Raw genomic sequence first — 17,956 nt, 5'->3', positions numbered from 1 at the left:
CCGCCATACGCTGGGACGCGTTTTCCGGCTCGAGGGCCACCTCCACTGGTGAAATCCGCAGACTGCCCGCTGGGAGTTCCCGGAAGTGGCCCCGGTTGCCAGCTTCCGGTGCTATAGGGAGACATGGCGGTGGTCACCTTGATCCCGACGCTGGCGCGGGTGAGATAGCCGAAGATTTAGGGTTCGGGGCGGGCAACAGTTAGGACTGTCTCTTCCTCCTCTGTGTCGTAGAGACTGTAGGAAGAGTTCAACTACCCCACAACCCCTCAAGGGAAAGATTCCCCCCCCAGGTCGAGACGCAAACAGGCGCTGGACATGCAGGTCATTTTCCATTCTTGGCTGAGCGTACGGTGTGCTCGAGTATAACACTTGGCAATATGTGGTTAAGTCGTCAGTCATCGTGCGAGAAAACTCAGATCTTACCTAAGTTCCCAGACACAGTTACCGAACCGCCTCCAAAAAGCCCATTTCTAGCCCCTATTCTTAAACTCTTCAGTGTTTTCTTTCCCTTTTTAGCCGGCCTTAATGTGTTGCTCAGGCTGGCCTCAAATTTGCAATTCTCCTGCCTCATCCTCCCAAGTACAGGGATTATAGACTTGAATCAACACTTATCCCCCCCCCTTTTTTTTTTCAAAGCTTAACCTTTTGCCGCTATAAATTTACATCTAGGTACTATTTTGGTCTCCACTTTCTTGTATAGTAATCTGCCTTGAAAAAAAGTGTTTTTCATTACTGTAACATTTTGGTTGTTCAAATGCGTGGTTTTAAATATCTGTATGTTTGTGAGTTTTCCAGTTTTCATACGCTGTTGGTTTCCGGTTTTATTTCAGTGTTGGTGAAAGGTAGTTATGATTTTTCTTAAATTTGTCAAGACTTGTGACATAACGTGTGAACTCTTGGGAATGTTCATCCATCCATGCATTTGAGAGAAATGCATGGTCTGTTGTGTAGAATGTCTGTATATCTCAGTTAGATAAACTTAGCTTATAGTGTTGTTGGAGTTATCTAGAATTGAACCTCCCCGAACCCAGCCCCATCCCGTCTGGATGTCTCATCCTTATTGAAAGTATGGTATTAAAATCTGTCTGTTGCTTTTTTTTTCTCCCTTCAGATCTGTCCCTGCCTGTTTTGTAGATCTGAGTTCTCTAGTGTCAGGTCTACATATAGTTATGATTGTTAGACCTTCTTGCGAACTCTTTTGCTTTTTCGAGACAGGATTTCTCTGTAGCGTTGGAGCCTGTCCTGGAACTAGCCCTTGTAGACCAGGTTGACCTCGAACTCACAGAGATCCGCCTGCCTCTGCCTGCCTCCTGAGTGCTGGGATTAAAGGCGTGCGTCACCACCACCTGGCTGGTTCTTTTTTATGACAATGAGACATGTCTGCTCCTGGCAGCACCAATCTACTTCAGAGAAGACCATGAGCATCAAAGAAGCTCCACAGGGAGTTTCCAGGGTCTCAGCATGTAGGGAATCTCCTTTTCCTTTTCCTTCCTCTTTTTCTTTCTTTCCTTCCTTCCTTCTTTCCTTCCTTTCTCTCTCTTTCTCTTTTAGATTAAAAATATATGTATATGTATGTGTTTCCATAAGTTTATGTGTACTAAGTGTCTAGGTGCCCATGAAGGCCAGAGGAGGATGTTGGATTTTCTGTAATTGGAGTTACAGGTGGGTATGAGACACCTGCTGTGGATGTTGGGAACTGAACCTCAGTCCTACGTAAGAGCAGTAAATGCTCTTAACTGCTAAACTATCTCTCTAGCTTCAGCAATCTCATTTTCTTTTGAGTCTCTTCTATAAGAGTTTTCCTTGTGGTATGATGGGGCTTACCTAGAATATTTTCTAAGTCTATTAAATTGATAATTTTTACTGCATACAAAAACTTCTCTTTTACTCCTTGTGTATAGGATATTGATGCTTTAGAATATGCTTTTATTTGAAGATTTTTTTTTAAAGTTTGTATGTGTGTGTGTATGTACTCACACACACTTGTTGAGTATGGCTATACACTGAAGCTGAAGAGAGTGTTGGATCCCCTGGAGCTAAAGTTATATGTGAGGAGGGAGTGGCCTTGTATAGCTGGTTAGTTTTAGAGACTTCCTGAAGCCTTTGAGTTGTTTACTTCCTGAGCTTAAGGAGCATCCCTGTAGGACAGGATATATTACCTTGCTTTAGAACATTCTGTGTCTTGGCTGGGTGTGGTAGCATAAGGCAGAGACTGGAGGGTCTCTGAGTTCAAGACCAGCCTTATCTAGATGTCAAGTTCCAGGCCAGCTAGGTCTACTTATGATGATGATGATGATGATGATGATGATGATGATGATGATCATGATGATCCAGGCCAGCTAGGATTACATAGTGATGATGGTGATGATAATGATGATGGTGGTGATGTTGATGATGATCCAGGCCAGCTAGGACTACATAGTGATAATGTTGATGACAATGATCATCCAGGCTGGCTAGGACTACATAGTGAGAATGATGAAGAAGAAAAAGGAGGAAGAGGAGGAGAAGGAGAAGAAGAAAAGAAGAAGAAAACAGCAGCATCCTGTGTTTTAATGAGCTTCCCTCCAAAATTGAAGGTTTTATCATAAGGGAGATTGCTATACAACACCTATCATGCATGAAAGTCCTGAGTTTGCCATGTGCTTCTAATTCTAGCACTCTGAAATTGGTGGCAAGAGGATGAGAAATTTAAGGTTCTTTAGTAAGTTCAAGACCAGCCTAGTGTGCTGCTATGATAAGATGGGAGGTAGAGATGAGAGAATCCCTGGAAGCTCACAAGCCAGCTAGGTGGCACACACAATAGAAAACAACAAAACAAGGTAGAAGCTGAAGACTGACACCTGAGATGTTCCTCTGACCTCTATATATGCACCCACGTTTGCACACGTAAAAAAATTTTAATACGTTTTCTTTTTTTTAAAACTTATGTATATAAGTGTTCTAGATGGATGTACAACTTTATGCCAGAAGAGGTTATCAGATTCCACTATAGATGGTTGTGAGCCACCATGTGGTTCCGGGAATTGAACTCAGGACTTAGCCAATCTTCTTAACCTCTAAGCCATCTCTCCAGCCCCTAAAATGTAATTTCAAGTGCCTTTTCCTAGAGATGCTGGTCTAGAATGCTTAAGCTGTGGCCTAGGAAACTGAGCTTTCAAAGCATGCTGTATTCATTTAGTGGAGCTACCTTACAACAGAAATGTCTGTTTTCAAAATTCTGGAGACTGGAGTCTAGGGTGAAGATGATGATAGCACAGCTATTCTCTCTCGTGGTCTCACTCCATGGCTTGCAGATAGCCACTTTTCCATTGTGCCCTCACATGGCCTTTCTTTATACATGTACATTTCTGATTTGCTGAACAATTTATGCCTTGGTGTGGACTTCCTTAGGTTCATGATACTTGAGGTCTCTTGAACTTCTCAAATTTGAATGTTCATTTCTTTTTCCAAAGTTTGGAAGTTTTGCTCTCTCTCTCTCTCTCTCTCTCTCTCTCTCTCTCTCTCTCTCTCTGTCTCTGTCTCTCTCTCTCTCTCTCTCTCTCTCTTTCTTAGTATTGTGTGTGTGTGTGTCTGTCTTTCTGTCTGTCTCTGCCTCTCTGTGTATGTATGTGTCTGTCTTCTATGTGTATGTGCTCTGGGGTTAGAACTCAGGTCCTCATGCTTGGTAACAAGCGCCTTTGCCTTCCTCTATCAGTTCATAATCAGCAGCTTTAGATAGTGTCTGTGATTCTATAGTTTCTTTGTAACCACTGTAAGTTGCGCAGAGCCCCTTCCTCCTTTCCTCGCCTCCCTCTGTTTTGTATGGTACTGTAGTCCCTCAGCTTCATAGAAGCCCTGCTCTACCCTCTCAAGTGCTGGAATTAGAGGCATGAGGCACCATGCCTAGCTAGTTGTTCTGCTCTCTTATGCTCAGTGGCTGCTGGACTTCTAGAGTGTGCTGGTTCTATTAGTGTTGTAAGTTGTTCAAAATAGAAACCAACCAGTCCCTTAGGGAACATCAACCCCCATGCTCTAGAACATTAGCCATATGCTCCACTATTCTCTGAGCCCCGGGGAAGAGGCTCCCAAACAATACTAGATTTTTGTCTGCTGTGTAAGGTTTCCTCTGCACCAAAAGTAAGCAGCTCAGCTCTCTTGGTCTCCATGGTCCCTAAGTGTCTGGAATGGGTTGTGTCCTGTTACTGCTCTGAGGCAAGAGAGACAAAAAACCAGCCCCATAGGCAGCCCCTGAGACACTGGAGCATTAGATGGACACCCCAGCTCTGCTTCCCCAGGAAAAGTTGGGAGTTGTGATTTTTTTTTTCATTCTACAGTAAGGCAGGAATGGGGACCATGGTAAGAGAATGTTGCTGGTGTTAACTATCACCTTTGTTTGCTACAGCTTCCAGCCAGGTGCCTCTTCCTATAGCACTTAGATTCAGCTTGTTTGGATACCTTCTAGGAGTCTTACCTTTCCCTCCTAGGTAGAAGTCTGGTGTTGGAATATTCTCTCTATCATCTTGTGCTTGGGTGGTGGTATGGGGGAAGTCTTGGGGAAAACAGGATATAGCACGAATAATAAAAATCCAGAGATAGATATTGGGGTTCAACCTGAAGATCAGAAAAGCAAAGCAGCCAGCCACTGGCTCTTACCTCTATCTCAGACCAAAAATGGGTGAGATCCTATCTCCAAGCATCCTAAAGACTCCATACTCCACTGAGTTCCTATCTCTTCCCCTTTTTATTTCTCTCTCCATCCAGCCTTATTGCTCCTGTCTCCACCTCTCTAGTGCTGGGATTAAAGATCACCTTTGTGTGAATTCTGTTTCTCTTTTAGACAGATTCAATCTTGTATAACCCAGGGTGGCCTTGAACTTGAGATCCGTCTGCCTCTGTCTCCTGAGTCAAGGGATTAAAGGTGTGTGTCACCACTCCATGGTCTATATGGCTATTATGGCTGCTTTGCTGTCTGATGTTCATGCATGCTTTATTTATTAAAACACAAATAATATACCACTATAACAGGATTTTGGCATGTTCAGTGTGCAACTTTCCTGTTGGCAGCTGATTTTGTACTCATCTGGGGAGCAGGAGCCTATTTCCCAGACTTCTTATAGAGGGAATAGATTTGTGAGTTGTTGAGTCAGTATCTCCATTGGAAGGGTTTGGTGTCAAGGAGGATGTGAGTCTTCCTATTCTGCCTTCTTGCTAACATTACCATGCTGTGTGATAATGCTCTTGTGTAGTGTAAGGACTTGTCACTCATATTAGCTTAATGAAACGCTGATTGGCCAGTAGCCAGGCAAGAAGTTTAAGTTGGGCAACCAGACTAATAATTCTGGGAAGAGGAAAGGCAGAGAATCAGTTATCAGCCAGACACAGAGGAAGCAAGATGAGAATGCCTTACTGAGAAAAGGAACCAAGCTACATAGCTAAACATAGACAAGAATTACAGGTTAACATAAGTTGTAAGAGCTTGTTAATAATAAGCCTGAGCTAATAGGCCCAACAGTTTATTATTAATATAAGCCTCTGTGTATTTCTTTGGGATTGAACGACTGTAGGACAAGGTGGGACAGAAACTTCTGTCTACCACCTTACCATTGTGTCTTTTTTAAGAAATTGTGTATGTGTGTGATATAATTGTGTGCATGTGAGAGAAGAAAGAGAAGGGAGGAGAGTGCTTGCCAAACTGTATGTGTGAAAGCCAGGGGTCAACTTCAGGTGTCTTCCTCTATTTTCACTTTATTTCCGGAGACATAATCCCTCTGTTTTGGCTAGACTCCCTGACCAGTAAGCTGTTAGGATCCACCTGTACTGGGGTTGCAGCTGAAGGATGTCATTCCTGGCCATGCTTGTCTCTTCCCTGGTCTGCACTCAGCTCCTCATGCTTGCACAGCAAGCACTTTACCTATGAGCCATCATCCCACCCTTCTCATTATGTCTTAGAGTTTATGCCCTTCTTGGGTCTGGAGTCTTTAGAGATCCAGGTATCCTCAGGGTGTAACAGGTGAGTAACTGGAACACAAGTATACTATACAGTTTTAAAGGAACGCAAAAGGAGACGTGCTTCTGCTGGGATAATTTCTGGAAAGATTCGTTAGGATTAGGGTTTTGGGTTAGGGTTATTCTGTCTTGTAGAGTGAGGTGCTGCACAATTTATGGACATGTGTCTGTGGTTCTCTTTCAGAGACTATCCCCTCTAAGTCTTAGATTCATTGGTTTCTGTCCCTTGACTTCAAGGGACCAGAATCAGCAGAAGGACTAAGTGAAATCTAATGCATTTAGCACCTTATGTGTTGAATAAATAGCAGTAATAGTAACCATTGTCTTATAAAGATGTTTGTGGTTTGTTTCAGGTGCTGTCAAAGCAGAGCCTGCTGTCTCCTTTGTTCAGTGTGACATCATTCAGACGATTCTACAGAGGTGACAGCCCAACAGATTCTCAAAAAGACATGATTGAAATCCCTTTGCCTCCATGGCAGGAGAGAACTGATGAATCCATAGAAACCAAAAGAGCCCGCCTGCTCTATGAGAGCAGAAAGAGGGGGATGCTGGAGAACTGCATTCTTCTTAGGTAGTGGGGAAGAGGACTCGGGGTGTCACTTTTCTTTAATAAGGCAGTCTTGTCAGCCTCATTTTCCTTTTCCTTTTTAGCCTCTTTGCTAAGGAATATCTGCACAACATGACAGAGAAGCAGCTGAACCTCTATGATCGCCTGATTAACGAGCCTAGCAATGACTGGGATATTTACCACTGGGCCACAGGTATTCCATATGATAAACTGCCTTTCATGTTGATAGGAGAACACACCAATTTAAGTCTGAAATAGTATCTTTGCAATCCTTTTTTTTTTTTTTTTTTTTTTTTTTTTTGAGACAGGATTGTTCTGTGTAGCCCTGACTGTCCTGAAACTCTCTATGTAGACCAGGTTAGCTTTGAACTCACAGAGATCTGCCTGCCTCTGCCTCCTGAATGCTGGGATTACATGCGCCACAAAGTCAGGCCCTGTTTTCATCGTTTATTTATGTAATAGACACTAAACCTAAACACTGTTCAAAATTTTCCAGAATGTACAAAATTTGATCAGTTGTTTCTTTTTTTTAATATTTATTTATTTATTATGTGTACAATATTCTGTCAGTGTGTATGCCTGCAGGCCAGAAGAGAGCACCAGACCCCATTACAGATGGTTGTGAGCCACCATGTGGTTGCTGGGAATTGAACTCAGGACCTTTGGAAGAGCAGGCAATGCTCTTAACCTCTGAGCCATCTCTCCAGCCCCCAATCAGTTGTTTCTTTAAACATTTTTTATTTTACATTTACTTATTTATTTTGTGTGCATATGTAAGCAAGCATACATGTGCATGTGTATTAAGGTCAGAGGACAACTTAGTTTTCTCCTTTCACCTTGTGAGTTCCAGGGATTGAACTAAGGTCATCAAGCTTTGCAACAAGTGCCTTTCCTGCCCTCAGTTCAGCTTTTGTGAGACAGATGGAGTATACTCTGACTTAGGTGAAAAGGGAATATAGTAAAGCTTATAAAACTCACAGGATCAAAGGAAAGACTGAAGAATAGCTTGGGAACGGGGTGAAATGTTCTGGGTTGTTTCCTGTAGGACAAGCCAGTTCAGTTGAGAGACAAAGCATCAAAGTAAGGGCGGCAATATTTTTGGATTGTTTGTCTTTTGATAAAGGATCTCACTGTAGGGCCCAGGCTGTTTTGGAACTTGCTGTCCAGACCAAACTGGCCTAGAACTCACAGGGATCTGCCTGCTTTTGCCCCTTGTGCTGAGATTAATGGCCAGACACTTGCTTTGTTTTGAGTCAGCGACTCACTATGTAGCCCAGTCTGGCTCTGAACTCATGATCCTTCCACCCCAGTCTCCTACAGGCTGAGTTTACAGAGTGTTGGGAGTACAGACCTGTGCCACCATTACTAGTCAGGATAATGACGTTTTATTCAAAAAGTCAGCTAAATTAAAAGATGAAGGGCTCTTGTCCAAAGTCTACCTTAAACCTTGGTGGGGGGGGCAGTGAGGGCTCTTGTAAAAGGGAAAGTTTAAGGAAGTAGGAACAGAGACTGCAAATGGATCAAGCATTTTTGAATTGCAGGCCATAGGCATAATAAAGATTGGCTTTCTCAGGGTAATGCTCAGATGGGGAAGCTTTGTTAACAGTTATCTTCATGAGGTGGGACCAAGTTGGGGTGTGGTTTTTCTGGGGCACTTAGACCCCCTCCCCACGCTCTCTGTGGTACCCTCACTGCACAGCTAAGCTTGGACTTCTCGTTCCTGTTTCGTGAGTTTTCCCTCCTATAATAAATAAAAATATAATTGTTTATCTTTTAGTTAGCCTGGTTATTTCCCGAATCGAGCTAACTAATACAGTTGGCGCCTTGATTCATGGGGCTCAGGCCTCCAGTGGCTCTAGGTAGCTGCCATCAGGCTCCATGTCATTCATTTGGGTATAGAGTTCTCGTGCTGCGGTCCTTCATACTTTCTCATTAAACGTCTCAGAGAGCCTTGGATACCTGCCACTGCCCGGCTGGCTTCTGGGTCCAGTACGTGATGTGGGCTTCCCTACTTTCTTGCTCTCTTTGTGATCGTGCGGCTGCGGACCAATCAGTTTTCTGTGACTTAACAGTTTCATGTTAGTGTAATGGCCATAGTAATCTATATATTAACAGACTGCCTGCTCATAACTTTGTGTAACTCCAACTCCAGGGGAATCTAACACCTCTGGCCTTTTATGGGGATGGCACTCATGTACACACTAACACAATTACAATTAAAGATACAGTAAATCTTTTTTTAAAAAATAGGAGTCTAGATGCTTAATTGGTTATTTGAAAACCCAGGAAATCTTACTTTTTTTAATTTGCTATCTAGCCCCATGTAGGACAAGTTTGGTGCTGACTTATCATAAGACATTTGAGATTGACCTTTGTTGCTTATGTCAGTAGTTCAGTCAGAAGTTCATTCTTTTGTTTGTTGAGTAATATTTCAGTGTGTGGATTATACCACAGTTTATTTATTGACCAGTAGGGGGATTTTAGCATTTTTCAGTTGTAGACAATAATGACCAAAGCCACCGTAAACATTTGTGTACAGATTTTATGAAAATAGATTGCAGGTTTTCTTGGATAAATACCCAGAAGAATCATTGGATTTGGGGTATGTGTACCTTTATACCATACTTTATCCGTATGGGCCAGACAGTAAATATTTTAGGTACTGCAAGCCATATGGTCTCTCATAACTCTGTAACTGTAGATTGCAACTATAATGTGTAATCAACCACAGGTAGCAGGTCTACAAATGAGTGTGCCTGTGTCTCAATTAATGTCAGTCATGAACATTGGATTTGAACTTCATATACTTGCAATCATGAAGTATTATTCTTTTGGATTTCCCCCCCTCAACTTTTTAAAAATCAGTCTTGCTTGACATGGTGGTGCACACCTTTAATCCCAGTCCTTGGGAGGCAGGGGCAGGTTGATCTCTGAGTTTGAGGCCAGCCAACACTACATGAGACCCTGTCTCAAAACAGAAAATAAAGCCTTTCTTTGCATATGAGCCATTACATAAATAGGCAACTGGCCATAGTTTCCACTGTTTATGCTAAGATCCAAAGAGTACCTTCTATGTGCTTTCATTTTTATGATATTTTAGGAAAAAAAAACGAACAGGGACAATAGCTACTTACCAGTGATTGCCAGGGACAAATTATGAAGAGACACTTTGTGTCTTGGGGTTTTTATTGCTGTGAAGAGACACCATGACCACAGCAACTCTTTTTTAAGATAATTTGTTTATTTTTATTTTATGTGCATTGGTGTTTGCATGTATGTCTGTGTGAGGATGTCAGATCTTGGAGTTACAGACAGCTGTGAGCTGCCAAGTAGGCACTGGAAATTGAACCCAGGTCCTCTGGAATAACAGTCAATGCTCTCAATTGCTGAGGCATCTCTCTAGCCCCACAGCAGCTCTTTTTGGTTTTTCAAGACTGGGTTTCTCTGTGTAGCTCTGGCTGTCCTGGAATTCACTCTGTAGACCAGGCTGGCCTTGAACTCACAGAGATCCACCTGCCTCTGCTTCCTGAGTGTTGGGATTAAAGGTGTGCACCACCACTGCCCAATTCACAGCAACTATTATAAATGAAAACATTCAATTGTGGTGGCTCACCTACAGTTTCAGAGGTTCAGTCCTTTTATCATGATGGTGGGGAGCGTGGTGGCACGCAGGCAGACATGGTGCTGGAGAAGTAGCTCAGAATCCTACATCTTGCAGGCAAGCCTGTGTACATTTTTTAAACACACTGTGTCTCATTTAGAGGTCTTTTTCATCTGAATTTGTCTTCATTGCATAGCTGTAATTATTTTCTGACCAGAATTACTTCTTAAAATGCTAAGCACTTCTTAAAAACTTAAGCTGCGCCATTACTAGGGTATATACGACATGTCTGCTTATCTGCCCAGTCCAACATAGGGGAGGAAGTCTGTTCACTGCCTCTGAGCCGTGCGCACACATACAGAGGGAAATCCCATACCATTAACTGAGTGGTTTTCAACCTTCCTAATGCTGTGACTCCCAACCATAAGGTTATTTCAGTGGTGCTTCATAACAGTAATTTTGCTACTGATATGAATTGTAATGTAAATATCTGATATACAGGATATCTGATATATGGCCCCTGTGAAAGGCTCATTCGACACCAAAGGGATTGTGACCCACAGGTTGAGAAACACTCCTCTAAGCACTGTTTGAGCTTTCTGTTAATGTAATCTTGCATTTTCCTGAGATTCAAATTACTTTATAGTTTTTCTCATGACTCTGTGCAGCCTATGAGTTATTAAGAAGTATATTTAAGTTTCAAGTATTTGGGAATTTGCCAGATTTTGTTGAAGTTTGCTTTCAAGCCTGAAATACAAGTACTTGGGAAATATTCCATATACACTTAATTTTGTGTCTTTGTTCTTGTGGGCAGAGCATTCTGTAAATGACAACTGAGACAAGGAGGTTGTTGATGTGTTCTACATGGTTTTGATTTTCTGAGCCTATTCTATCAGTTACTGAGGGAGGGACATTGACATCTGTTCCCTTCACGGATCGTCTGTCACCCCCTTCTCCTTTCTTGGTCTTTGCTTCACATTGTCAGGGCTCAGGCATTTGATGCAAACACATCTGGTACTGTTATATTTTTTTCCTAAGATTGCTTCCTTTGTCACTGTTGCTCTGTCTTTATTGTTGGTAATGATACTTGCTTTGAGGTGTCTGTTAGTATAGCCACTCTGGCTTTTTCCCCCCAACGTTTATGTGTGTGTGTGTGTGTGTGTGTGTGTGTGTGTGTGTGTGTGTAGGAGGAGGAGGAAGAGGAGGAGTACCTGCATACCACAGTGTACATGTGGAGGGCAGAGAACAACTTGTAGGAGGCTCCAGGGATTGAACTCAGGTCCTAGGATTTGGTAGCAAGTGTCTTGATTAACTAGCCAGCTTGCTGGGCCTTCAGGTTTCTTTTGATTAGTTTTTGCCTGGTGTGTAGCTTCCTGTTTATTTTCCTCTTGCTTTGTAAGCAATTGCCACACATTTACTAAACTCGAAGCCACAGCTATTTCATTGTTCATAGTTCTGTGGGTAAAAAGCTCTGCCCAGATATTCACACCCCGAAATCAGTGAGTCAGGTGTGCTGCGTTGCATCTGGAGACTGGGGAACAATCTAATTCTAAGCCCATTGACATTTTTTTTTTTTCCGAGAATTTGTTTCCTTTCAGTAGAGGGCTGAGTTCCCTGTTGACCTGCCAATAGCCAGTTTCCCTCGGCTTTGGAGGGCCTTGTTTGCTTCGTAGCTCTCTGCCTGGCAGTGGCAGTCCTCCTTCATACTTGACATTTGTCTGAGTACCCTTCCATCACCAGCTGGAGTGCATATGTTGTAAAATCACAAACTGTCTTTGTCTTTAGATCTAAATTGAGTTTTTCTGTAGACAGAATACATAGTCTTTCTTTTTTCATCCCATCTGATGGTCTCTGCTTTTCACCAGTGGATTTAGACCTTCCATATTTACTAAATTCTCAATGCGTTTGAGTTAAACTCTTGTCATTTTTGGTTGTTTGTTGTTTCTTCCATGTGTTCTTTTTCTCTTATTTTGGTTGTGTATGGGGGTGGGTATTGCCACTCTTGGTTTATTTATGTGCTTTTAGGTTTTTAATGATTGCTCCTGGGTTCACAATATACAACTTTAAATAATCATAGTCTGATTTCGAGACCTGTGAAGCTCATGTATAATGTATGGCCTTTACAACAGAGTGTGCACCCCACACACATAACGTACTGCCTTAAGCTGTATCATTCTTTTTACTTTGACCTTTATTCTAAGCCCGGAACACATTTCTGTTGTTTTACTGTGTACAGTAAACGAAAATAATTCAAAATATGTGTTTTACTCTCATTAACTTTGGCCATTTCTGGAGATGGTTGTTTCTTTATGTAAATCTGTGTTCCTATCCTGCTATAATCCCTCTGCTGAACTTCCTTTACTTGTAGCACAAATTGGCTTATTTGAATTCCCTATCTTGAGTATGGAACTAAAGGCTCACCAGGTTTGTTTGTTTGTTTTTCAGTGCTTTATGAAGACATATGTCTTTTGCCAGGCTGTCAGTATGTAACTACAGTTCCAAGGGTTCTGGTACCCACTTCTGGCCTCAGTGGGCACCAGGCACATATATGGTACATATGCATATACATATATGGTACACATGCATATGCATATATAGTACACATGCATATACATAGAGGCAAAACACACATAAAATAAATCCAAAATTTAAAAGATATTTTAAAATTATTCTTTAAGAGATGAGCTCTTGCTGCTCAGGCTGGCCCCAAACTGCTGAACTTCCATGCTTCAGCCCTTCTGAGTAGTTAGAATTGCAGACACATGCCACCATGCCCAGTTTTGGGAGTTCATTCTCTGGGTGACGAACGCCAGTGCTGGAAGAACTGAGGTAAGTAGATGAGGCAGCACATGGCAGCAGAAAGAACCTGATAAGCAGTGTTCACTTCATGGCCAGGAAGCATGTATCAGGTGTGTTGAGGGATAGGGAAGGGAGGGACTAGATCCTGTTATCCCTTTGAGAATATATCTCCAATGACTGGAAGACTTCCTAGGACCCCCAAGGTTTTCACTTCCTCCCAGTAGCAGTAAGCTGGGGACATTGTCCTTGGAGGGACATTCCCCATCCTAACTATATTACTATGTCTAGGTATTTTTGTAGTATTTATTCTGTTTGGGGTTCTCTGGACATGCTGGATCTGGATTTTTATGTTTTTGATTATTAAGGGAAGATTCTTCAGTCTCCTTCATACCCTCTCCTCCTTTTGCAATTCTGATTGCACTTTGAATGATGTGTGTCCACAGTTTTGTGTGCTCCTCTTGTCTCGTTGTGAATAATTTTGGGTCCTTTGTGTTTGACATCATCTCTTGGCCTCTCTTTCACTGATTCTCTCTTTGTCAGATGTCACGATGAGCCTCGTGAAGTCATTTTGCATTGCTGCTGCTGTGGCTTTATTTTTAGTATTTCCATATGACATTTAGACTTTCTCACTCCCTGTTGAAATGCCTCATCTGTTCTTCTACTTTGCCTGCTTTTTCCATGGGAGCTTTTAATGTTCGTCATAATTACTTTAAATTTTTACCTGGAGTGCTGATGCAAGTTATCCCTGAGTCTATTCCTACTGCTTGCTTTCTTGTAGTTTTCTTTTGTGGGAACTCGAGCCATTTAGCCAATGACACCATGGATTTCTCACAATAGTTTCCCTCCTGGATTTATTTTATTTTTCGTCATGTGTATGTATATGTGTCTGTATACACATGTGAGTGCTGGTGTGTCAGTGGAGGCCAAAGGCATTGGATCCCCTGGAACAGGAATACAGGTTGTTGTGAGCCACCTGACATAGTACTAAAATCAAACTCAGGTCCTCTGGGGAAGCAGTAGATGCTCCTAACTGCTGAGCCATCTCTCCAGCTCCTGTATCACATTTTTGTTTACTGGCTTTAAAAAAAAATTGTGTGTGTGTGTGTGTGTGTGAGAGAGAGAGAGAGAGAGAGAGAGAGAGAGAGAGAGAGAGAGAGAGAGAGAGAGAGAGAGAGAGAGAGAGAGAGTATGCATATGTTACAGTACCCATGTGGAGGTCTGAGTGTGAAGTTAGTTCTCTTTTACCCTTACGTGGGTTTCGGGAATGGAATTCAAGCATGGCAAACAGCTTTACCTAGTTTTGTTAGGCCCTCCTGGGATTCTCTTGTCTTGTTAGAGTAGCACTAAGATCACCTATGTGTGCTTCATACTTGGATTATGTAAGTCCTGGACACACAGGCTCTCCCTCATGCTTACATGCCAAATGCTTTACTTACTGGATCATTTCCTGAGCCCTTTGTTAGCTTTTTGAGATGGGTTCCATTGTGTATCCTAGTCTGGCTTCAAATCTTTTTTGTCTTACTGCTCCTTTGCCTGTCCATTAACATCTCATTCTGCGGGTTTATGTTCATACTATGGACCTCTCGTTACTTCCAAAAAATTCCTATTTGCTTAAGTTTGCTATAGTTAATTTATGTCATTTATACCCAAGGATTCCTAACAGATAAGGAGAAGAAGCGGAGCTTTGTTTCAGGGAGATTGTAGCTTAGGATAGGAGGGCTGGAAGTAGAGCTCAATGGCAGAACTCTTTAGAGCACACATGAGGCCCTCCTGGGTTCATTCTCCAGCACCACAAAACACAAAAGAAAGAAAATGGAAACAATACTGTTGTCTCCCTTTATTGGTAGGGAATTCATTCTAAAATCCTCAGAGGATTCCTAACACTGGATGATTCCAGCCCGTGTAGCCCATGCTTTCCCCCATGTGCCCTGCAGTGTCACCTGCTGCACATGCACCAGGGTGAACGTGTCTGTCCATGTCTGTGCCCAGTGCCTTCTTTGCATCACTACTCTTGTGCTTTGGGTCAATTATTGAATAAAAAATGTGGTTACATAGCCTGACATAGTGCCATATGCCTTTCATCCCAGTACTCAGGAGGCAGAGACTGAGGTCAAGGTCAACCTGGTCTACATAGTGGGTTCCAGGACAGATAGATCTATGTAGTGAGACCCTGTCTCAAAAACAAACAAGCAAATAAACTAAAACCAAAGAACGTGGTCACTTGAACATAAGCCTGCAATCTATCCTTTTCTTTCTTTCTTTCTTCTTTCTTTTCTTTCTTTCTTCTTTCTTATCTTTTTCGCTTTCTTCTTTCTTTCTTTCTTTCTTCCTTCCTTCCTTCCTTCCTTCCTTCCTTCCTTCCTTCCTTCCTTCCTAACTTTCTTTCTTTCTTTTTTTTTTTCAAGACAGGTTTCTCTGTAGCTTTGGAGCCTGTCCTGGAACTAGCTGTAGACCAGGCTGGTCTCGAACTCAGAGAAATCCGCCTGCCTCTGCCTCCTGAGTGCTGGTATTAAAGGCATGTGCCACCACCGCCCAGCACCTGCAATATTTCTACATTTATTATATTCCCAGAACTAAGGTGTCCAAGTGACCAGTGCATGGGCAGCATCTACGGTGTGGAGATACAGGACAGAGGGTATTCATATGCAAGGTGGACAGGACAGGAGAGTGTAAGATTTTATCAGCCTACTAAGAATGGCATGCAGATAAATTATTTCTGGGATTTTACATGTTATATTGTCAAACTATAGAGGAGTCAAGCTAAGTGATACTGTGATGTTAAAACCAAAGATGAGGTAATTACTCAATGGACCCAGAAGACAACTGAGGCCAACTGCAAAGCAAAGCAGCGTAGCCAAGATTGCATAAGCAAAGGGTCATCAGATTTGTTCCTTAAGTATTAGATAGTAAATATTTTAATCACGAAGCCATATGAGTTCTGTTGCCATTCCTCAACTTTGCCATTGTAACATAAAGTAGCCTGGAACATATGCAAGCAAATGAGAGCAGCTGTACTAACAAAACTATTTACAAAGGTAGGTCAACATGGTTTACCAACCCTACCAACCTTGGTATAGCCTAGAGTATTTGGAAGTCCATGGTCTAATCCATCTTTTTTGGCGATTGCCAGAGTTTCACCTTTCTCTTTGTTGTTGTTTGCTTTTAGATTTTAAAAAGAAATTTACTTTTTCTTTTAAAAATTGAGTGTGTGTGTGTGTGTGTGTGTGTGTGTGTAGGGGGAGTTGGTTCTTTCCTTCTACCATGTAGGATTCAGTGATTGAGCTCACATTATTAGGCTTGGTGGCAGATATCTACCCATTGAGCCTTTGACCTGGCCTTTAAAATTTATTATTTTTTTAATTGATATATGTGTGTGGGTGCCTGTAGGTGGCCAGAAGAGGGCATGGGATCTCTTGGAATTGGAGTTAAAGGTAATTGTGAGCAGCCTGTTTGGGAAGTGACCTCTGGTCCACTTCAAGAGCAACGAGCACTTATAACAGCTGAGCCATCTCTCAGCCCCTGGTTTTGTTTTGTAGATAGGGTTTTACTCTAGCCCATGTTAGCCTGGAGCTCACTCTGTGACCCAGGCTGGTCTTGATCTTGCAATAATCATCCTGCCTTAGTCTCATAAGTGCTGGGACTACAGGCATGAGCACTGTATGCAGCTTCATAGTTCTGAGTCTTCACATGAGCATTGACTATGGTACAATTCTTTCTGCCCACCCTTCTCTTGCAGAAGCAAAACCAGCTCCAGAAATATTTGAAAATGAAGTCATGGAACTGCTGAGAGAGTTCACCAAAAACAAAAACAAAGAGCAGAGACTGCGGGCCCCAGATTTGGAATATCTCTTTGAAAAGCCTCGTTAAGCTGTGTGCCACTGGCTGTCTTGGTGGTCAGTATATGGACAGAAACTGCTTCTGGTACAAACTCTGGCTTCCTGCTCTTTCTTAGGCACTTGAACCTCTACCAGGACAGACATGTAATATACAAGATGGCTCACTCATTCTAACCTGCACTTGTCTGTACAGCTCCGGTCAGGCTCCTTATCCTGCTGCTATGTGCTGTAGTGCAGGCCTGCCACAAGAGGGCACTGTAGGGGAAGCAATTCAGCTGCCTCAGCCCCAAGAGTACAAAAAAATGCAGCTGCTATTTGAAGAGCTGCCCACCCTACACCCAGTGCCCTGGCCTTTGTTAAGGTAAAACTACCCCCTTCCAATCTGGTATAGTTCTTTCTGCCAGAGAGAGCCAATCTAAGCCCCTGAACTGAGCCCACCCAAGGCACAGCAAGCTGAAGGAGGCCACCAAGCAGGAATGGTGTGGGTACACTGCTGAAGTCAACATCCTCTCAGATTTTCTTCCCAACATGCACTTTGTAAGTTGAAAGATAATTGAATATTGAACGATATTAAGAGAAGGAGTTGGCAGTTCTTTAACCCTTACAATTACCTTCATTTTGTCTGTTCCTATACAACCCATAATCATGCTAATAATGAGGTTTTACAAACTTATAGTCAGGTTTTCTGACCTTGTGGCAGTCACTGTGGCAAACTTTCCCCCTCATTCCTTCAGCCTTTAAAGTTATTTTAGGGGCTAGAGAGATGGCTCAGTGGTTAAGAGCATTAACTGTTCTTCCAGAGGACCTGAGTTCAATTCCCAGCAACCACATGGTGGCTCACAACCATCTTTAATGAGATCTGGCCTCTTCTGGTCTGCAGGCATACATGGAGGCAGAATGTTGTATACATAATAAATAAATAAAATATTTAAAAATAAATAAAGTTATTTTAGTTGATCAAATAATAATGCCACATAAGAAATAACATGTTAACTGGGTATCATAGGTCATGTCTGTAATCCCAGCTCTTGCGGTCCTGAGGTAGGAGTAACACTAAGAGTTTGAAGCCAGCCTGGGCTATAACGTGAGTTTGGGGCCAGCCGGGGCTATAAAGTGAGTTTGGGGCCAGTCTGGGGTATAAAGTGAGTTTGAGGCCAGCCTGGG

At 42.5% G+C, this 17,956-nt stretch overlaps 1 protein-coding gene across 1 annotated transcript; it reads left to right on the top strand.

Moving 5' to 3' along the window:
* Positions 1 to 4: 4 nt before the first annotated feature.
* Sdhaf2 (succinate dehydrogenase complex assembly factor 2) lies at positions 5 to 17,371 on the top strand. The gene is made up of 4 exons (XM_038320992.2): positions 5 to 159; positions 6,342 to 6,559; positions 6,640 to 6,749; positions 16,693 to 17,371. The coding sequence occupies exons 1-4, from the start codon at positions 124 to 126 to the stop codon at positions 16,821 to 16,823; spliced, it is 495 nt and encodes a 164-aa protein (XP_038176920.1). The 5' UTR covers positions 5 to 123; the 3' UTR covers positions 16,824 to 17,371.
* Positions 17,372 to 17,956: the final 585 nt, after the last annotated feature.

The sequence above is a fragment of the Arvicola amphibius genome, chromosome 1, assembly GCF_903992535.2.
Source record: "Arvicola amphibius chromosome 1, mArvAmp1.2, whole genome shotgun sequence".
Classification (NCBI taxonomy): domain Eukaryota; kingdom Metazoa; phylum Chordata; class Mammalia; order Rodentia; family Cricetidae; genus Arvicola; species Arvicola amphibius.
Note: the sequence above shows the minus strand (reverse complement) of the source record. Positions and strands in the feature narration are given on the sequence as shown.

What these genes read in the sequence shown, in the direction of transcription:
- Sdhaf2 (XM_038320992.2), top strand. Translation starts at nt 124, where the DNA reads ATGGCGGTGGTCACCTTGATCCCGACGCTGGCGCGG. An exon ending in GAGAACTGCATTCTTCTTAG is followed by an intron (nt 6,560 to 6,639) that starts GTAGTGGGGAAG and finishes TTTCCTTTTTAG; the next exon opens with CCTCTTTGCTAAGGAATATC. An exon ending in TATTTACCACTGGGCCACAG is followed by an intron (nt 6,750 to 16,692) that starts GTATTCCATATG and finishes CTTCTCTTGCAG; the next exon opens with AAGCAAAACCAGCTCCAGAA.